This window comes from Acomys minous (assembly GCF_964271855.1).
Source record: "Acomys minous genome assembly, chromosome: 1".
Lineage (NCBI taxonomy): Eukaryota > Metazoa > Chordata > Mammalia > Rodentia > Muridae > Acomys > Acomys minous.
In genome coordinates, this window is record NC_140483.1 from 45,004,895 (window position 1) to 45,028,419 (window position 23,525).

The 23,525-nt window shown below is 34.5% G+C and overlaps 1 protein-coding gene across 3 annotated transcripts in view; it reads right to left on the reverse strand.

The window, feature by feature from the left end:
• Positions 1 to 23,525, reverse strand: part of BRINP3 (BMP/retinoic acid inducible neural specific 3) — a 374,180-nt gene that overhangs the window by 158,852 nt on the left and 191,803 nt on the right. For all 3 annotated transcript variants that reach the window (XM_084793294.1, XM_084793295.1, XM_084793296.1), the window contains exon 4: positions 22,763 to 22,953. In XM_084793294.1, coding sequence (XP_084649420.1) covers positions 22,763 to 22,953 — 191 coding nt within the window. The remainder of the gene's footprint in view (positions 1 to 22,762; positions 22,954 to 23,525) is intronic.

Here is a 23,525-nt window from a genome sequence, read left to right on the forward strand (position 1 = left end):
AACTTGTTTGAGAGAGATCTAAATTGCTTTAGACACTTTTGAGTTGTGGGAAGGGAAAAGTACATTTTTCATACAACTAACTGAAACAGGCTCCAACATTTCCTACTGACGTAAGTCATAAATGACTAATGCTATATATTTTTAAGCTGACAGAAATATTATAGTTCTCACACAAACCTCTAAATTAAAAAAACATTTTAAGCAAAACAAAAATTTCCATTTATAACTCACAAAACTGCAACATCTCTATAGATTCAATGTGAAGAAAATACAGTTAAGGTTTAGTCAAATGTCTGTCTAAAGTAGAATAAGATACAGTTCATATCAAGTACTGATGCATTTAAATGAAAAGACATTAAGAAGCTAATGGGCTTTAAAATCTACAAGCAATTTAGCCACACTCTGGCATACTGAACCCAGAGGAAAAAGTAATAATGTACACTATAAATTCTTTGCACATCACATCATCTGATGAGGTGATTTTAAGTATCACAATGAAAATATTATTAATTGGGAAAGTATATTTATTATAGACCCAACTTCCAACTACTTGTTAAACATAGGTAAGATTATTTTAAATCCCTGAAAGAACCTGTTCAAATTTTAGTATGTACAAATAATATGCCAAATGTTTAGATTATTAAAGAGGAGAGAACAATACCTTTTGAACTTCATATTTTTGTTAACAATATACTTGTTTTATTTTATTATTTGGCATAGTCATTTCCATAGTCATTTGTACATAAGCTTTCTGAGATGGCATTCTTTGATATTTGCTTCCTATGCATTTTCCCACAGTTTAATAAACCTGCTCAAGGCAGTGAAGTAATGGTTCAGTAGAATTCAGAGGGTACCACATCACCAAATGGTAGAGACTACTCACTCAGAGACAGCAGATATAAATAAGAAACAATATGGATATAAGAAGGGTTGGAACATCCTTTAGAGAGACTCAGAAAGAATACAGCTTGAAATATCTTTCAAGCTGAGTCTGAAAAATTCCAAAGGGAGTAAGGAGGAAAGAGGCATTGACGGGATGGGCTAGATTCTTGTCAAGAATGGAGTGAAAGTGACAAAAGAGAAACCTGGAGAGTAAATACAGATAATAAAAGGAAGAAATGAGTAACAAGATTATTTATAACCTTTAAGAATTTAAGGCAAACTCAGTAAGACTGGTGAGATGTCTCTCGTATTTTACACTTGAAAAAAACTTGGGTTTGAAGCTATTCCAAAATTAGTGTATAGATTTGGGGCTTGCCACAGACATTAACTCTCATAAAACACAAAAGACAAAACATGTATTATATTAACATAGCACATTAAAAACTTCATGTACATATTTTTGACCATGATCCATTCTTTAACCAGTAGTAACCGGCAAAAACTCTTTTTAAAAATACTATTTTTTATGTATAATAATGTTTGCCTGCATGCATTTTTCTGAGCCCTTATATGTCTGGTGTCCATGAGAGACAGAACACAAGAGGGTACCAGATACACTGGACTAGGAGTTACAGATAGATATGAATTACCATGTGGGTGATGAGAGTTGAATCAGAATCTTGTCCAAAAACAGTGAGCACTATTAACTGCGGAGTCATTTCTCAGGCCACAATTCTCTCTCTCTCTCTCTCTCTCTCTCTCTCTCTCTCTCTCTCTATATATATATATATATATATATATATATATATATATATATATATATATGTGTGTGTGTGTGTGTGTGTGTGTGTGTGTGTGTGTGTGTGTATGTATGTATGTATGTATGTATTTACTTCATTTCTTTCATTCCTTAGTATGATTTTATTTGTCTGCACTGGAGAAACAAATGTCTCTTGCCATAGTTTTCTCTCTTCTAAGCCACTGTGGTAAACTTTATTAGAGGAAAAATAGGATAGGATGCTTCCACTTTAAACCATAAATAAGTTATCAACCTCTTTTAGAATTGTAAAGCATGTGAGTGACAATGAAGGCATTAAGTTAGGAGTAGATTCACTAATCTACTTTTTGTCCTATCATCCCTATATAGTCCCATATGTCCCCTTCTTTCTTCTCAATGCCTATCTCCAAACCTAGGAATAAAAGATAAAGGAAAAGAGAGACAACCCTGAGCCCAACCTTTGTTTCTCTCTAAATGTGACCAATAATAGCTCATACCCATCTCTCAATGAAAATAAACACATATTGCCCAAGAAATAACAAAAAACTACCAAATCCCCCTTTTAGGGGTGTCATTCTCTAAGGTTACTTCTAATTCACTTATATGGTTCTTCTTGCTATAGGTAGTTTATTGTATATGTGTAATAATATAAATATATATGTAAAAAGGAAAAGAACTATAAAACTTCTTATTTGTGATTTATTGGAAACAGCTACTCTGTTGTCCCTTGAACTGAAATAAAACTAATAACTTAAATACACCCTGGTTTCTTTGACTATCTCATATTATTGATAGCTCTTAACAATGCTCAGTTTCTAGTTTTCCTAAGTTATTTGTCAAGATTATTATCATTGCTTCAGCTTCACTGTGCTATTTTCCACCTATAGTCCTCAATGTTGCCATGGGACTGACTTCCACCACTGAAATAGAATTGAGAGATTCATCTTCAATTTTGCAGTTTTAAGCTATCATAGACTTAAATTTTTCTCCTTCAATCACAATATTAAAAGCAAAGTTGTTGCTATAGCTTTTGCCTAAAACACGCATAAGTATGCTGCAAATATGATTTCCCATGTGACAGGTATATAAGGGTTACAAAATACATTTTAGTGTTTGGCACTGCTAAAGTAACAAACATTTCTAGAGTACTGCATCAGAGTATGGGTTGTAGCCTAGGGTGACTTCTACTTTGTGGTTCTTCTGCCTCAGTTTTCCAAGTGCGTTGATTAAAAGTTTATCAATATGGCCAGAAAGGAATATTTTTATTTATTACTGTTTATATTGTATAAGTATTTGCCTCCTAACCTCCAAAGTGAGAAGACTGTTTGATACCCTGGAACTCAATACAGAGAGCTGTGAGATGCCATGTGGTTCTGCAAGAGCAGCAAGTGTTCTCAATCTTTGAGCCATCTCTCCAGCACCAGGTACTATGTTCAATAACAGTATAATCAGCAACCCTTAATTAATTATCATTTTAATATTGAGATAGCTATTACAATATCCTTTCTGCATCAGACTGATCTCCACAGATTGGGACAGATTGTATTTAGATATTTGGTAACATCACACAACATCTAATGCTAGGTGTTTTAAAACGCCCATGAAAATTTACAAAGATTTGAAAATGACCTATATGAAAGGTTTTTGTTTTTCACTTTCTGAGTAATTTAAACACTAGTATGGTTTAGATTGAGGTGATATCATTTTCTTTTACTGTTTCTTTATTTATAAATAGAAAGAAATGCCAGAATTCCTATATTTAACAAAGAGGTGATTATAACTTACACATGACCAGATTTAACCCTAACTGTGTCTCACTGTTCTTGTTGTTTTCCTTTGTTTTGTTTTGTTTTTTCAAACCAAATTTTTGTTTAAATTACTTTTTATAACCTGCTAAAGGCAGAACTGGTGCTTTCTGATTACTCTTAGGTGTAGTAATGAAATTGAAACTTCAGTGAAAACATGGTGTAATTTTCGATTTCTTTTTTGATGCCTAGTAAAAGAGATTCTGATGAATATAATGTGAATATTTTCAGATTGTAAAGAAATTGTCTGTGTATATTTTATTTCTTCCTTTCCTGAAAATTTCTTTTCCAATATGTATATATTTTTCTTCTAGAGATTGTTCTTAACACTTAGGCTCTTCTTGTATCCTTTTAGCCTTGGGGAATATATTTTCATAATTAGAAGTTATTAATGTTTGAAAAATATTTGAAATATTACCTATTCCAGTTAGGAGTAAAACCTCTTCTAGACATCCTAGTGTGCCCTGTGCAGATGGAAGCACTAAGATTGTGAAGGTAGCTGATGCTATCAGTCACTCTCCTTGGTGGCAGACCCAACACCTGGGCTATTTGTTTCATACTTAGCTTCCAGAAAAGCACTTGTACAGGACACATTGGTTGGCAGTAAGAGTTTTAAGACACAGAATTCTATAATAAGAGGTCATTTATTGAGTTTCAAAATCTATTTCCTGGGTCCTGCCTGGTGACTCAGCATATAGCACAGCAGAATGACCTGAGATTGATCCCAGTGATTCATATTCTGGGAACAGGAAGCTAAACCCGAACGGTTGTCTTCAGATATTCACACATGCACCATGTATAAATGCCTGCTACCACCCCTATGAAAAATAAAATAAATACCAATAAAAGAAATTTCTTTCTATAATCTTTACCTTAAACTGTAGCACTTTTACATAAATGAAATTAAAGGATCTTTAATATTAAGAAGTGACCATGACTGGATAGATAAAGTCTTGTGTGTGTCTTTTTTAGGCTATTTTCTGTTTTAATGTTTTGCCCTAAAATTACAATGTGTTATTGTTTAGGTGTCAACCATGTCATCAGTAAAATAGCTCTTAGACTCTTCTAAAGAGACTGGTTGCATTTTTAAGAGTAAGATGCTTAAAATAAAGGTAGCACATATTCCGAGATTGTGGGTAGTATAATTTGGAAGAATTTGTGAAGACCATAAATATGTAACCTAGAATGTAGGAAGAAACAGGGAAATTACTGGTGGCTGGGGTATCATAGATGATATCTAATATAAATTATAAACTGTAAAAAATTGTATTTTTAAAAAGTCAATGTATGTTTAGAGCAGTTTATGGGCAACTTGTGTCCAAGGATATGCTCCAAACAACAGGAAAACATACTTAGAATAAGAAAGATATGGGAAATGAGTATGGCCAGAAAGGTAAATGAAGGAAAAGTGAGCAGGGCAACTAATGGCAAACACTTCCTTCTTTCTATCTATCTATCTATCTATCTATCTATCTATCTATCTATCTATCTCTAAGACAGATGGTTGTAAAAGCAGTAAAAGCAGCCAGTGCTCTTAACCTCGGAGACGCCTCCCCATCTTGTACTGTCTCTCTTTAAGGACTTACTTTTGGACTTGAGCAATCATCTGTGTGAGTATGTGTCACTAAAATTACACAGTAGTGCTAAGGAACAGATTAGAAAATAACAGGAGTCAGCAACGGAAGTGGGCACAGATGGTGAGCAATGCCCAGACTTAAAGCATATATTACCTAAAAGTTGCCTGTATAAACAAAGAAGCAACAAACAAAACATTTGAAGTATATAATTGAATGGTAGATCATGATTTTTACCATAAAGAAATTAGAGTCAATTATTTTTTACAAAGAACCTGTTGCTGAATTGAAAATAAAGATTTCAAAATAGGCAAGAGCTGTAGAGATGTCTCAGAAGTAAAGAGAACTGACTACTCCTCTAAAGGACCTTGGTTCAGTGCCCAGCACACACACAGCGTCACAAAACCATATACAATTCCATACAGGTGATGCTATGGTTTCTCTGGATTCCATTTAGACACTAGACAGACTCACAGCACACAGACATAGATATAGTCAAAACACACATACACATAGAATACATTTTAAAATAATATAAAGCCAACATAAAACTGTCCACTCTTGACAAATAAAAGAAAATATGATAGAAGTTTTATTTGGTATAAAAATAATGTGATAGACATGATAAAAATTAATGAAATTCTTGGAAACAGTTTAAAACCAAAAATATCCTCAGGTAGTTTCAAAAATAGACATACTGTGTTAGACTTACTAATGGTGAATACCTATGTAAATCAATTAACAATGTACAAGGCAAAGAACAGGAAAAAATATAATGGGAAAAACAAAAGAGATTTAGAGAATTCTAACATACTATCTCCTCTATCAAAATGTGTGCTGAGGATGACAAAAGACTAAGAGGGAAGGGAAGATGGGTATAAGATAGTGACAAAAACCTTTTCAAATATATTCACAAACACAAAATACACATTAAAATTCAATAAATGTTATATAAAATAAACACAGAGACACAAAGGATATATATATATATATATATATATATATATATATATATATTATAGAAATACAAACACAAATATGCACACACACACACAACAATAACTACAAACAAAAGAAAAACCAAAATAAATCAGTAATTACAATTTCCCATATTCAAAAAAGTATTATATAAACCGAACTAAGAAGATGGAGAAGAGGAATAATTAAAGCAGAAGTATAAAATACAAAAATGAGAAAGAATATATCTGCAAATAAAAACCACTTTTTAACTTTTTAAACAGTATATCTATAAATTAAAAATAGAAAGAGCTATGCTAGCTGAAGTTAAAAAGAAAAGACACATACTAGAAATAAGTATATTTAAAATAACTAAAATTCAAGAATAAATAAGGAATACTTCTAGTTTTACAGAAACATAAATGATATTAATAATTTCTGTAGCATATATCATCAATATTATAATGAGGATATAGCTGGAAAAATACAAATTACTGAAATTGACTGAGGAAACTAATAAATCAATTCTCAGATCTACAAAAAAAATCATTTCAGAAATTAGATATTTTTTAATAAGGAAAACAATCACCAAGCTATAATTTGTACATGTTAAGAACTACCTATGAAAATGCATAGGGAAAAATATAACTAATAACAAAAGAATATATAATCTCTCCTTAACATGAAAATGGTAATTATTTTTACTCTTACTTTGTCTGTAAGTACACAATTTTATGATCCTTAATTTATCACAGAAATGTTAAAAATGAGAATGAATCCATAAGTAATAAAAAATAATAAATTGGACATCTTCAAAATAAAAGAAGTGTGTTTTATAATTTCATAAAATAATTAAAAAGATAACTCTCAGAATAAAGGAAACCATTACATGTTATATATCTGATCATGTAATTATATTTCATTATACATACATACATACATACATACATACATGTGTATGTGTTGTACAACCCAGTATTGAAGACAGAAAATTAAGTTTAAGTATTAGCAAAATCAAATGAGCAGGTTTCCAAGGAAGATGTATTTATGGTCATTATTTACATGAAAATAAGCTGGACATTGCTAACTCCGTGGAAATGCTATTCAAACAGCTTAATCAGCCACAAACATAACCACAACAAAATATCAGATAGTATGAAGCACTGGCATTGCAGTGGAAAGATTGTGACCTCCATCGAGAATGAAGGAGTGAACAGTGCACAGCCGCATCTGGTACTCCCTGAGATAATTACTCACAGATCTAGAACCAGACCAATTAACTAACTCCTCGGCATATATTAAAGAGAAATGCAAACATTTTTCCAAATAATCATCTTCTATAAATGTTTTTAATAAAATTTCTAAAATCCCAACTAACTCATATCCATAAGTTGATGGGTTATTAACTTGAGGTTTAAACAATGGGGTATTATTCAGCCTTAATATGACAAAAACATTGTTCATGCTACAATTGTGGAAATACTGAAAAGAATCTTCTAAAGGAAATATATTTTTAAAGATCCGCACACTCCATGTTGCTACTAATAGAAAAGTCCAGAAAAACAAAATAAAAAAGGCAAAACTATATGCCCAGTTATGACATTAGGCATTCGAGTATCCTAAGGTTATAGAAAAAAAAATGCCTGTGGTTCCTCATGAGACAAGGAAGATACCCTAAAGCCTACTGAGTTCATAGTTTCCCTACACTAAAGTTAACTGAAATGAACATTTTTGAATTGTATGGGATATAAATTATACCACATAAAAGCTGTTTTCAGAGTCAACAATGATAAATAGACAAAAGGAAACCAAATCATGTCTCTTCAATGCATTACAACAACTTATAAACTAACTCAATGTCAAATTACAACTTCTATTTCCTGCATATGATGTTATTCATACAGCCATTCACAAAATTAATGCAATAATCTTTTATTTAATCTGATAAGGATTTACAGAGTGTTTCTGAAAAAAATATCATACATTTAAAACTACATTTTAATTGTAGGGAAATACTCTCATTTGAAAATTCATTTCAATATCAGTATTTTCAAATAGTTGAAGTTTCGTTGTTCAAGTACACAGGAAAGTAACCTCGGAGTCTGGGAAAATGGGAAAATGATATACTTATTTGTAAACACACACACACACACACACACACACACACACACACACACACACACAGAGTCTACATTTAGGGAACGAACTCAGACAGGAAGGAAGCTCTGATTAATTCTACTTTTCTTCTCAAGTCTTCTATGATGACTAAGGTAAGTAAGAACAGAGAAAGCCTTAAGAGCTCTTCATTAAGGGCTTACCCTTAGTAAACAAGATGGACTGACAACTTTAGTCTTTATATTTATGCCTTTGATAATCCCTTAGCAACTACAAATGTAACTCATATGTGGGAAGAAATGATGTTCCCTATTTTATTTACTGAAAACACTACCCCTGAGGGTCTTTGTTCCAGATTATTATTTATAATAATCCAGCATTCATTTTAGTAGAAATATATGGCCTGTATGTAGCACAATGCCATTAAACTGTGCTTTCAATCTCAAAATAAAGATTGAATGAAACATATATGTGTGAGTGTGTTGACCTAATGCAAATATCTATAATGTGTAAGAGAACCTGTAACAAAGCCCTGGTTTATTTAAAATCGGGATGACAATGATAAACATTGCATTAAAAAACAAGTGGAATTGCTTTTCAAGTAATTGTTAACACACAGATAGACTTATTCTTGTAGCACTGTAAAAATAAGAAAAATATCACCAATAAAATTCTGAAGAAAGGAACCCATGTTACCTGTCATAATATCATTAAGGAGGAAACTGTCTTTCTTTGGGCAAATGTGTTTTGGATAACCATTCTGATAAGACTTTTCTCTGCTTCTTCTAATACCCAAATTCTTTCATCAAAAATGAAAAGCGTATCTGGCAAATGTCACTGAAGAAAAGGATTATGAATGTTCAGCTCTGCCTCGCTGAATATGAATTGAGTGGATCCATCAGAGAAGGTGTAATCTTGATTTTTGAAATGACTCTGCTTGAGAAATAGATATTTAAGTTCAATTTAAGTTGAGCAGCTTGAAGCCTTGAGGGACTGAGCTACAAAAATGATATCTTAAAATAGTGGTTATACTTTGATTTCACACACTGTCCTCTCTACAGATATTATTTAAATTGCTTTTAATGTGCTAACAAGATGGGGAGGTTTACATCGAACTCTTTAAGTTCCAATAAATTAACGCCGTAAATATAGTACACTATTAAAATGAAACATTTGTGCGTGAAAGATGGTGAAGTACATAGGTAAAGATGAAGTACACAAATTAAGGTTTTGGAGAAACTGATACATTTGTAGTACAGACAATGTTCATTTGTTTCAACTGTCATCTTGAAAAAAATCTGGAACCAGCTAGAAGAACTCTTAGAATATCTGTGGATTATTATCTCAATGTGTTAATTGATGTTAGAAGGTCTGCGCACTCTGGGAAGCACAAAGCCCTAGAGTGTGGAAGAGTATCTTGAGTGGATGTAACAACTGTCAATAAAACACTATTTAGTCAATCAGCTGGGCAAAAGGAAGTGGAAGGCAGGACTTCCTGGAGAGGGGGCGGAGCGAATATTGACATTGACGCTGGGAAGACAGCTGTCAGTGGAGCAAGGAAGACAATTGACAGTTGATGAGGACAGGGGACAGAAAAGTCCCAAGGATCATAGTGGCAAGAGCTTGGGATATATGTATGTTATGAGGTTTAGAGTAGTTTGTTTAGTTTACAAGTAGATTTGTATCAGTTTAGATTCTGCCCCACGCATAGTACTAACAGCCTTTAAGTATGTTTCATACTCTGTGTCAGTTATTAGCCATCTTAGGCAGAACTGATAAAATTACTGTAATGCTAGAGTTGAGTTCATGGGCTTCATAAAAGTGTAGGTAAAAAGCTTGCACACGAACAGGCATGCACTAATATACAACTCTCTGCTCTTGGTTGTGGATTCACTTTGCCTGACTGCCTTAAATTCCTGCTGCTTTGATTTTCCAGCACTAGTTAACTGGTAACATAGGACTGAGAGAAAAATAGTTTTTTTTTCTCTAATTTACTCTTGTTGTGTTGTTTTAGCTCAACAGGAAAAGAAACTATAAAAACTGGTCGACATGCAAAAAGAGGAACTAACAACCAGGACTTTCAATTCCAAATACACTTTTAAAACTTACAATAGACTATCTCTTTCATCCCCAAGACTGAGTAAGATAAACAAAAATTTGGATTTTTTTTTTAAATTATAAAGAACAAAGGACGGTGTCGATACAATAGCATTCAGAAAATAATAAGAATTTCTTTTAGATAAGGGACGCATGGCAGCCTTCATCCGAGACAAAAAGATAGGAAAAATATCTATCCTTAATAAGAAAAAGAAACACTCAAAGACAATTTGAACTCCTATTTTAGGGAAGACATGGTAAATTAAAACTCAAGAGTGAATTTAAACCTACCCAGTAAGGTGAACCCCTCAGCCTTTCCTGAGTGTGTGGTGATGCGCTATGGCAGCTGAGGCACAAAGAAGCAAGGCAGAGACAACTGCTGTCTGATGTAAGAGTTGTAAGTAAATTGTCTTTGTTCAGGTGTCTTACAGGCAAGGGAGATAAATGGAGAAAACCCTTTATATTATACATTTGACTTTCACCACTTCTAGAAAAAAAAACTACAATGAACAGTGAGGAAATTTGACTAGTACGTATCTTCGATTGTTCCTTACTGCAGGACATTTTTCCCCCAAAGGCTTGACGACAGCACAATCAGGTTGAAGGTGGACATGAGATGTATAGAAAGCAGTGAAAAGGCTGGTTACAAAGTGAGTCCTAGGCAGCCAAGGCCTATCTCAAACCCTGTCTCAAAAAAGGGTCAGGGCTGGTAAACACTGATAACTGCCAAGAGTCATAAGAAAAGGTTAAGCAAAAGACAAATGGATAAATCCACGGCTTAGAGAGTCTGCTTCTACTTAAACATTTGGGCACCTCTTACCGATTTTACACTGGACTGAATAAAGTCTCAAACCTGAGAAATTAATCACAGAAATATCTCTGTTAGCTAATTTATGTATGACAAAAGAACAAAACATTTGGTTTTACTATTGTAATTTACTGAAATTGTTTTTGTTTTTCTTTTTCCTAAATGTTTGGGAAAATTACATTAAGAGTCTTAAAACCTTCTTGTTGCCAGCTCTTAGGACCTGTGTTTGCAAATTCACTATAAAGCACAATGTTAGAGATCATTCTGTCAAACAAATAAATCAGCCTGGAAATACAACGATTGTACATCTGCTTTCATACCTTATTAAACCGTATTATCTAACAGCGACCTTAGAAAAGAAACAGGGGCTTGAGTGGGGAGGGAGGGAATCTTTGGAGGGGACAGGAATAAAATGAATTGAATTGAGATCAAGTACATTATATCTGCATACACACATGACACAAGGATCCTATGAGTTTTGACATAGAGAAGTGAGGCTGCTGACCAACACGAATCTAAATATCGGATAAGGGAACATTAAAGTGTAAATCTCGGCAGAACTGAAGCATAGAATAATGTGAAGTCCTAAACAATGAGACAGAGGAAAAACTCTGATACTAATTTTATTTTATAAAATGAGGGAAAAAATGGAAAACAATGTACACACTAATCTACTGAATATGTAGAGATTGAAAATGGGAACAAAATGTTAATAATATTTTTGTGTAATATTAATAGTATCACTATTTACCACAATTTAATTCTAGCTGTTTGGATTTTAACAAAGTTCCATATTAATGATATATTGCTGTTATATGATACATAAAACATGTTAGGAAAAAGAGAATGAAACTGATGAACTGAGAAAAAATGCAAGGCAAGAATCATCTGAAATTTTAAAGATGATGTACATTTATATGTGTGTATTTGTATAAGTATGGATTATATAGAGATATTGTATATATATACATATATCCATACATATGTGTATGTTTATATACATATGTACAATACTTATGTATATGCATATATGCATGTATATATATTTCTAGAAAATAACAGAAAGCATAAAAGTATTATTTGATGAAAGAATAAATTAACCAAGAATATATCAAAAAGAATTAAAGGCATCTACCAGATCTGAACCATACAGGAAGGATAAATAGAAAAGCAAATAAATTTTCATGAGTTAAACAGTGCTGAAAAATTCAAAACCAAATGAAATGTAAAGGAGGCATAAAAGAGGCAAAAAACCTGCAGAGTTTCTGTTTCTAGGGAAAGAATCACAATGAGAACTACTTGTCAGAGAAACTGGTCAGAATGGCACGGGGACAGAAAAATAAGGGAAATACCAGGGCACGCAGGCAGGTCAGAAGTGATGAGCCAGTGTGCTGTGGGTAAGAGTGGCCCTCATTGGTCCTTTATTTGAATGCTTAATCATCAAGAGTGTCACTACCTAAGAAGGAATAGGAGATGTAGCCTTCTTGGAATAGGTATGGCCTTGTTGGAGGATGTGTGATATTGAGGTTGCCTTTCAGGTTTCAAAAACAAAAGACAATCCCAGTGTCTCCTTCTTGCTGCCTGTGTACCAGACATAGACCTCTCAGCTACTTCTCTAATGCTGTCTACATGAGTGCTGCCATGCACCTCATCATGATAAAAATAGACTTAACCTCAGAAACTGTATAGAGCGCCAATTAAATTCTTTTGTTAAGAGTTGCCTTTGTAATTGTGTCATTTCACAGCAACAGAACATGAACTAAGGTAGTACAATATGTCCTGGTTGATGTATTGGTAAACACAGCGTCTGTACATACATATTTTATGTTTTTTGGTAGTCTTTTCTTTTTAAAAAAATGTTTGAATAATTTTTATTTTTTAAATAATTTATTCAGATTACATGCCAATTGTTATCCCCTCACTTGTATCTTCCTGTTCCCCCTCCCTCCCTCTTTCATTCTATTCCCCTCCCCTAAACTTAACACAGAAGGGGATCTCCTCGCTCATCATATGATCACAGATTATCAGGTCTCATCAGGCTAGCCTGCTTCCCCTTCCTATGAGTTCCAGGTGGCCTCCCCGCCAACAAAGAGGAAGTGGTCAGATAGGGGCACCAGAGTTTATGTCAGTGGTGGTCCCCACTCTCCCCACAACAATGGAGAATATGCTGTCCATTAGTTAGATCTGAATAGGTAGTTTAGGTTTACTGGATGCATTGCTCTTGGTTGGCACAGCAGTTTGTGCAAGTTCCCCTGAGTCCAGATCTGCCAGCTTTGTTGGCCATCTTATAGGGTTCCTGAACCATCTAGGTCTTTTGATTTTCCCATTCTTCCATACCACCCTCACCTGAAGCGCAATAGTGAGTCCTAGCATCTGTCCTGATCCTCCAATGAATGAAGACTCTCAGAGGACATCCATGTTGGGCAAGTATCCAATTATAAGTTAGTATATACCATGTGAGTCTTTCTGGGTCTGGGTTAACTCACTCAGGATAATCATTTTTAATTCTCTCCATTTGCCTCAACATTTCAAGATTTCCTTGTATTTAATAGCTGAGTAGTGTTCCATAGTGTAAATGTACCACAGTTTCTTTATCCATTCTTCAACTGAGAGACATCAAGGTTTTTTCCACATACTGGGTTTTATGAATAAGGCTGCTATGAATGTAGTTGAGCAAATGTGCTTGTGGTATGGTGGAGCATCTTTCGTATATCTGCTCAGGAGTGATATGGCTGGGTCTTGAGGTAGAACTATTCCCATTTTTCTGAGAAAGCACCAGATTGATTTTGAACATGGTTGTATAGTTTGCACTCCCACAAGCAATGAAGGAGTTTTCCCCTTTCTCCACATCCTTGCCAGCATGTTCTGTCACTGAGTTTTTTATCTTAGCTATTCTGCTGGGTGTAAAATGGAATCTCAGAGTCATTTTGATTTGCATTTCTCTGATGACTAAGGAGGTTGAGCATTTCCTTAAGTGTTTCCCAGCCATTCAATATTCCTGTGTTGAGAATTCTCTGTTTAGCTCTGAACTTCATTTCTTAATTGGGTTATTTGGTTTAGTAGTCTTTTTAAAAATTAAATTATTTACTTACTTTACTTCCTCACCTCCCAGTCCTATACTCTCTCCTTCTCCCCAGTACGCTTTCCACTATTCATATGACAAGTGGACCCCCAATTCCCATCTACACCAGCTCAGTAAGTTACATCAGGACCAAGCATGTCCTTTTCTGCTGTAACCTGGTAGGCAATGCTGGCAGGCAGAAGTGATCGAAAAGTTCTTAGAAGAGTCCATGTCAGAGACGTTCCATCTGCTTCCCTTACTAGAGGACCCACATGAAGCCTGAGCTGCCTAGAGGTTATATCTCTGTAGGGGCCTAGGTCAAGGTCATGCATGGTCTTTAGTTGGCATGTCAGTCTCAGCAAACACCTCTGGGCCATGGTTAGTGGGCTCTATTTGTCTTCTTGTGCAACTCTTGTCTCCTCCCGGTCCTTTCCTCATTTACCTCCACTTTCCCACAAGACTAGTTAAGAATTGTCCAGTGTTTGTCTGTGAGTCTCAGCATCTCTTTTAAAGTGCTGCTGAGTGAAGCCTCTTAGAGGACAATTCTTCCAGGCTCCTGACTGCAAGCATAGCAGAGTATCGTTAATAGTGTCTGGGATTGGTTCTGTCCCATGGGGGTTGGTCTTGGGTGAAGTAGTGAAATAGTAATATTTAAATCACACACTGAAGAATCTGAGTCATGCATCAATTATTTTCATTGCATTTTTCATATTTATCTTTTTCGTTCTATAGAAATTAATTGAAAGTCTGAATTATACTGTAAGCTTGATAATTGCCACCTCATTTTCTGTGTTTTTTTTTTTGTTGTTGTTGTTGAAGATATTATTGAAATTCTAGCATAGTCACTTATACTTGCTATAAATAAAGACAGTTTTGGCTTTGCCATGTCTTAGTGACTTAATTCTTTGCACTGAGTGTCTGAAGTAGCTGCAACCTGTAGGACAGTGCGTAATGAAAGCAATAGCACCAGACAATGCCTGTCTTGTGTCTGAAATTAGAAAAAAAAAACCTGTTTAGAGCTTTTTCTGTGTACTGTTTATTGAGTTCAGAAGGGCCATTTCTCATTGCTTTTTATTTTCTTTTATACAAACACATTTATGTTTTAGATTAAAGTCTCTGTATCTTGATAAATGCCTAAACTTATTAATCCTATACTTAATATTATTAATGGGATAATGGAAATCAGTAGATTTTTTCCATGTTCCTCAAGGAATCAACGTCTAAGTTTGGGCACAGAATGCTAGAGACACTTCAATTTAGCACGACTCTGCATAGGTACTAATGCACATTCCCCTAGCTCTGTTGGTAGTATCTTTACCTGGTCTGGCATTAAAATGATTTTTCAATTCACAACATGGTTTAGACATTATAAATCCATATCAATGTTTTATAAATTTTGAAGATTGATATAATTTTCTCATATTAAATTATTAGATAAAATTTAACACTGAAGCCAGGGCAAGATTTCTTTTTAGCAACCCAAATGTTGGAGGACCCTGCCTTTTGCAGTCTGGATAGCTTTACTACCCTGAGAGTTAGATGGAGGACTTCCTTATATTTATGACTGTGACCCTAGCCTTTAATGGCTGAGCAAAAAAAAAAAAAGTTTTATATCAAATCAGCAGAATAAATTTATATATGTTACAAATAAATTTGTATACATTGGACAAAAAAAAAATGAAGGACTCCCTCTCCCCAGCAGGGCCTCCTGTTCTCTGCCTGACCTCATCTGGAGAGTGTCTTAAACATAGATGCCCCTAACCATATCTGATATATGGCCGTTGGCACAGTTCCTTGCTAGCTCTCCCCTCTCTTCTTCTCTAGGATTGTTAGGTTCTGTGCCCTGGCACAGGTGATAAGGCCTTGCTGGTTAATGTAAATGAACTGCACTCTAGAGACCTATCAGCATCTTGGGGCTTCTTTCCTATCCCTATGTATTTTGCTCGCCCCTGGAATCTCTGCAGTTCATCCCAGAAGCCATTCCATCATTGCGCACACAGCCTTCTGAGCCCTGCACCACTCCTCTGATCCTCCTGGCCTCCTGAGCCGGTGACCCAACAGCCCCTCACACCCGCAGAAAAGAAGAGACCCACAGCTAGAGCACACACTGTGCATTTTTAAATGAAATCTAAATCTAATGTGTTTTATTTTAACATTATTTCCAAGCTCCACTTGTAATTTATTTTAATCATGTACAGGTATTTTAAAGATATGCAAATCTCTTTTTAAATTTCAACCCATTTAGAGTAAACTAATTACTCTAAAAAATGTGAATATAGAAATAAGCAAAGCTATTTTTTAAGGTAGATATTGATTGTACTCAAGAGCTAAGAAGTTGCTAATATGTGGGAAGAATGAATATATAGATGCCATGAACAACATTGAAGCTCCATTTAATATTAGATTGCACACTGGAAACTTGAAAAGAGCACCTTATGTGGTTTTGCCATCCATTAGGTATTGGAAATCTCCCTGAGAACACACATACAAGGAACATTATACAGGCTGAGAAGGTTGCACACACACACACACACACACACACACACGCACACACACACTCATACTTGTGCACATATATGTATGTGAAGTTAATGAAAAATTAATATAAATGTAACAGCAATTATGATGATATGCATATATATTACATATATCAACAATTAATGGAAGATGAGGTCATGGATTTAAAAAGGATTAAGGACAGGTATATCAGAGTGTTAAAATGGGGGAAATTTTAAGGGGATATGACAATTATATAAAATCTCAAAAAAATAATTTTAAAAGTATATGGCATGTGTACAGAGCTAACATCATGATGGATATGCCAAGTAAATTCTAATACAAGTTTTCACAAGTCATAGCTGACTTTCATTTTAAGCATTTTAATACTGAGCTATATCCAAAACTTTTTACAATTTATTTTTACTTTAGAATAATGAGAGTCTTAATCATGTACCCTGGTTGTAGGTTTTGAATTTATAATCTTCCTGTTTCAACATTTTGGATAATGAGGATTATGGGTTTAGCTTTATTTCAGCACTCTTAAAAGTTTTTTTAATTATATAAAGAAAAATTAATAGTAAGCAACTAAATTTTACTTTTAGAAGTGATTTTCAAGTTTAACAATACAAATGGATTAAATATTAATAAAATATATGTATTAGGTATTTGCCTTCTTGCAACAAAAGACAGAGGCAATCTAAGGAAGGAGGAATCTATTTTGGCTCACACACTAAAAGCACTGTCTATTTTAGCAGAGACCTCAATGTGAAAGGACTTTGGAAAAGTTGACTCTATGTAATCCTCAATTAAGAAGCTGAGAGTAAAGAAATCTGGTCTTCAGCCTGTGTTTCTTTTCTTGTTCAGACTGTGACTAACCCCAGTCTGTAGAATGGGGCCTGTGGCATTTAGAGTTGGTCTTTTCTCCTCACTTAATTTAATTTAGATAATCCAACACACACGCACACACACATGCACAAACACAATCACATAGACACAGAGAGTCTCTCACACACACACACACACACACAATCACACACAGAGAGAGACATACACAAAGAGAAAGACACACGCACAGATACACACAAGATACACAAATATTTGTTTACAGAATGGTTCTCAATCCCACACATTTGTCAGAGATTATGAGTCATAACAATGTGTAATTTGGAAATAAATCAAGAAAGGGAACTGGGATGGAGGTGAGGAGAATGAGGATTGGGAGCAGGTACAGAAATGTAGGGTGGAAGGTAATAAATTTGGGAGAGAGATGGGAAGCGGATTGATGTGGCCCTCTGGGACAAGCTGGAGACCTGAAACTGGGTAGGTTCCTGGGAGCATATGGGGTGATTCTACCTAAGATTCCTAGCAGTAAGGGATACGGCCACTGAAAGGGTCACCCCTATAGCCAGGCAGGACTTCCGATGGAGGGAAGGGTATACCACCCACCCACAAAACTTTTGACCCTAAATTTACTCAACCTATAAGATATACAGGGAGTCCAGAGTTTGTGGAAATGTCCAACCAATGACTGGCCCAACTTGAGACCCACCCAATGGAAAAGAGCCAATCCCTGTCACTATGAATGATGCTCTTCTATGCTTGCAGAAATGAGCCAAGCTAACTGTCCTCTTAGAGGCTCCCCCCAGCGGCAGATTGATACAGATGTTGAGACCCACAGCAAATATTCGATGGAGATCTGTAAATCTTGTGGGAGACTCGGGTGAAGGATAAAGGGACCTGAAGGGAACAAGAACTCTACAAGAACACCAACAGAGTAAAATATCTAGGCCCCTGAGGGCTTACAGAGACTGACCCACAAACCCAAGTACAATGCATTTTCTAGACTTAGGTCCCCTACACTTATGTGGGTCTCTTAGCAACTGAACCAGAGGTTGTTACTGACATCGACACAGTTGCCTGTTTTTGGATCACTTTCCCCTAGATAGGCAACATTGTCCTCATTGGAAGAGAATAAAGAGAATAAGCTTAGTCCTGGTGGAACATGAAGTGGTGGGGCTGGATGGCACAGGTTAGAGGGGAGAGGTGGGAGGTCATCCCTTCTTTGGAAGGAAGGAGAGGGAGTAGTGGGGTGGGGAAGAAGGTGAGAGGATGAGGCTGGGAGAAGAGGAAGGAGTGTGTGATTGCTGTGTAAAATAAATAAATAAATAGGTCAAAGAAAAAATAATGCAAGCAATGTGCAACCTTCCTCAACTTTACCTGCAGAACTCTAAATATTGAATATAGAAAACATTTGTGAACTGAACTGACTTTAAGATACAGTGTGTATATTTCTTCATTTTAAGGTATAAACACTGAATATGAAAAATTTATCTGGGATCATTCTTTATTAGAGCAACTACTGTTTTATCATAGCCTATAGAACATCATGGAAGAACAATACAATATTTCAATAAAATAAGAAGTATACCATTCTAAAACCATTAATTAAAATTTATCAAATAATTCCATTTTAATCACTGAATATGTTTTAAAACATAATATAATAAAATAAAACATTTATCACTATGCATGTGTATAATCAAAATTGGTTTTTTATTTAAATACCTCCCAGATAAATTTTATTTTTATTTTCTCATTAATGACCCTCTTAAAACTTTGAACTTTATCAGGTTATTTCAAAATAAATTTCACATTAGTGAAATTATGTGTGAGTTAACTTAGTTGACTTGAGCTCTTAAAAAGTAACAGCCAATTTTAGACACTGATTTGACATTACAATGAATGATTTATTGAGGAATACAATTTAATGTCAATGTATTAATCACACTTCTATGGGATATCATTGAGCTCCACAGCAGTTTGTGCCTCTGTTTTGAAATTTACAGTTGCATTAATGAGCTATGGCTCACATTTACTTTCATTATTATGGGAGATAAACACAACAAATTGCTGTATTTCATTTTCTAGAATACAGCTCATAGTTAGCACTAATTGCTTAACTCCTTTGTGTTTTCAAGAATTCACATGAATAAGGTTGGCATAATTGTGAAGATTTAATTGTATTTTTGTTGATGTCTGATAATCTCATCTGTGTTTATTTTTAGCAGTAGGTTGCCTTTAAAATTCTGAGAATTGAGAGGCAAAAGCATTCAACATTTATTCAAGAAAGGAAGTGCCCAATACTTGGTATTTTAGACACATACTATAATCAAAAAAAGGAACTGTGCATTTTGTTATCCTAATACCCACATGTATATAATAAATACCATACAATTAGTATACTCTGTATATCAAAAGGCAATGAATGGAAGTGCTAGGGATTCAATAAAGGAAGTCAATTTAATTTCAACACAGTATAACACTCTCCTGTATTAATTTATTTACTTTGCTAAATTGATTTGATTATTTGTATTCTCTCATAGCTTTTTCACTTTGGTGTGTGGTGGTGGTTGGTGACTGGGTAATTGTTGGAGTGGCTTCATTAAAATAGTTGTGTGACATCTTTATTTGTATTTGGGAGCTCTTGCACATGTCTCACTCAGCCTTTTGTCCATGTTTACTATGCTTACTCTGTCATTTATATATTGCTTACGATATCTATCATCATACACAAACATATGAGACCTATTTTCATCCAGGTGGGCACCCCTTTTAGAGTGTTTATACTTCAATAGGTCTCTAGACCAGAGGCTTTTATGGATATGCACCATTGAGCCTCATTGCTGCTTGAGGACATCACACTGGCATAAAGCCTTCAAAGTACCCAGAAAGCAGCTCCCTTGCTTCAAACATCACTGCTCACTTAAATTTACAACTTCCTTTAAAAACCTACAGCTTTGAGGACAAAATGAAGTTCAGAAAGCTGCTCTTGCCTCCTTCTCAGTCCTTACATCCCTCCCACACATGATAAGTTTCTGTGCAGAGCTCAGAGACCTGCTACTATGATCATGCTCTTGCATCATTTCCACCTTTTAATAACTTAAAGATAAAATGGAGGTGCTTCTATTTATAACCTATTCCTTCTTCATCCTCAGCCCACTTTATTTCTTCTCTCTATCTAAAGCTTAACATCAGACAATCTTCAGCATCAGGGCACAAACACTTGGGACTTCTTTAGCTCTTACGGTCAGTGCAAGAAGGACACTCTCAGATGCCCACCCTGACAAGGTGAGAGTGTCAACTTCTAAACTCAAGGTTATTTTTTTCCTTTTTCTGAGATGCTCCTGGATTTCTTTTTCTTCATTGTGTTTCACTTTGGGTCTCATTTCTACTACACAGTTAGACTGTAAATGATGTGGAGTCCTACGTTCCCAACAATATCTGCTGTGTTGGCCAAGTTTAAAACATGTCTAATGTGCAGTTAGATGCTACAATAAGCTACATGCTTTCAGAGACATTTTTCTTTTGTGCAAGCAAAAGACTATTGGTAACTGATTATTAAATTTAGTCAAGAAGTGTGGGTGAATATTTTTTTTACCTATAGGCACTAAAAGCTTGGCTGTATTATTCTACTTTTAATGAACAAAAAGTCAATAACTATATAATAAACATATATCCTTGCTTTCTCTGTTAGAAATTATAGTTTACCATATAGGTTTTATTATTAAAATTTACTTCTGAGACAGTCTATTAGTTTTCAGCACTGTCACCTAAAATATATAACAATATGGTATCATGCAGCTTTTCTACATTAACTACATTAACTGAACTTGCATTAGCTTTGTATTTATTTTTACAACTTAAATATTTCTTCTTATGTTCAATTCCTCAGTGTAAACTCTACATTTAAAAGCTGACTGCTACTTTGCAAATTATAATTAATAAATAATAAATTACGTATACTGTGTTTTATAATTTACATATGAAAAAAATTTTCTCAATTCCTTGTTCCAGAAACACTAAATGTAAACATGCCATATAATTTGATAATACTATTAAATATTTCAATAATTTTCAATATTATCTTTAATATGTTAGTGTGTGTGTGTGTGTGTGTGTGTGTATGCCTGTGTGCTCATATTTCATCAAATAACACAGTGGTAACCTTTCAAATTACAGGCACAAGTACATGAACACATTCATATTAGTTTCATAAAACAACAAATGTACTAAATATGAAATGTGAGATATGAGATAACAAAATACTCTTTATTAATTTTTATGACTAATTTCATGTAAGATATTACTGTGTCTGTTCTCTGATTATCTATTACTATACTCTTGATGCATTCCAAATACAATAACATGATTATACTTATAGTCAATAGAAAGGGTATTTTTTGAATATCCCATCCTTAAAAACCCTATGTTCTGTTTAGCCTTTATTTTTATTTCTCTTGATAATTTTACCTATACCATTTGTTATTGTATCAGTTTTGATAGTCAACCTGACTATGTACAGAATCAAATGCTATTATTGAACAGATAGTATTGTTCCATTAATTATACATTGTGGTATATGTTTTCTTTCAATACTTGTATATTCTAATTCTATTTTTGAATACATTAGACAAGAAATCTTCATACACTGTTTTTATATGAATCACTTGTATTATAATAATACAACTTGCTATATTTTAAAATCATAAGTTAAGAAACAATTGTAAGGATAATATACATGATTTTTAAGGTTAATCTTGCATAAACATTCTAAGGAATCTCTCCCAACAAGAATGAACTTTAAAATTCATTTAAATTTTAAATTAGGTGGCACACAATTTTTAAAATGCTACATATCAATTGAAAATACTGAAAAACATATTTTTAATATATTTTATTGATTTATTCATATTACACCTCAATTTTTAACCCATCCCTTGTATCTTCCCATTCCTCCATCCCTCCCATTTTCTCCCTACTCCCCTCCCCTATGACTGTGACTGAGGGGGACCTCCTCCCCCTTTATATGCTCATAAGGTATCAAGTCTCTTCTTGGTAACCTGCTGTCCTTTCTCTGAGTGCCACCAGATCTCCCCATCCAGGGGACGTGGTCATAATGAGGCACCAGAGTTCGTGTGAAAGTCATACCCCACTCTCCACTCAACTGTGGAGAATGTCCTGTCCATTGGCTAGATCTGGGTAGGGGTTCAAAGTTTACAGCTTGTATTGTCCTTGGCTGTACATTTTAAACATAATCATTTAAGTCACTTGCACTGAGAAATAGCAAGAAAGGTATCATAGAAATGGGATAAACAAAGGACAATGACAATGTTTTCTGTAACTTACCTTGATGGCAGTGGATGCAATTTGAATATGGTGAAGTCTGCGAAGGGTGCTATCCCTGTCTATAAAATAGGAAGCAGCCAACTGATGTAAGGTCTCCAGAGTGACAGACGAACTATTGGTGCTGGTATCACTTCCCTCAGACCGTTTGCTCAGCTTCCGCTTGTCCACAAAAATTGTGAGTGACTCCTCTCCTGTATTAACGATATATAAAAAGATTGTTTTCCCCAGGTAACATAGGGTTTATATTTATCTTTTAAAAAAGGAGGCCCACAAATTAGTGTGAAGAAATAATTAGTAAAGAACTCAAAACTTAATGAATATTTCAAACTTTTTAAGATTTTCTTTCACAAGTACCTAGAAATACCACAGACATTGAAGGTTTTGAATGTACACTTAGTAAACTTTAAGTACTAAAGGACAATTTCATTAAATTAACTGACATTGTCATGTGTTTTAACTTGGTCAACAGATGCACACCACAAAGCAAAGTACAATAAATTACTAAGTGCAGTTTTGAATCACAGCATTTTATATTGGGAACAGCATATCATGATAGAAACAATAAAGTGTTATTAGTACTGGTATATACTTAAAGTGAACAGCATCTCTGTTTATCCATGGTACACACATTAGTAACACATTCACTAGTTCCATTCTTATTATGTTTTAAAGGTACCTTAATAAGCATTGTATAAATCAAGTCAATGGCAGTTGTACAAACTGATATGAACCATGAAAGGTGAGACAACACTTACAGGGTTAC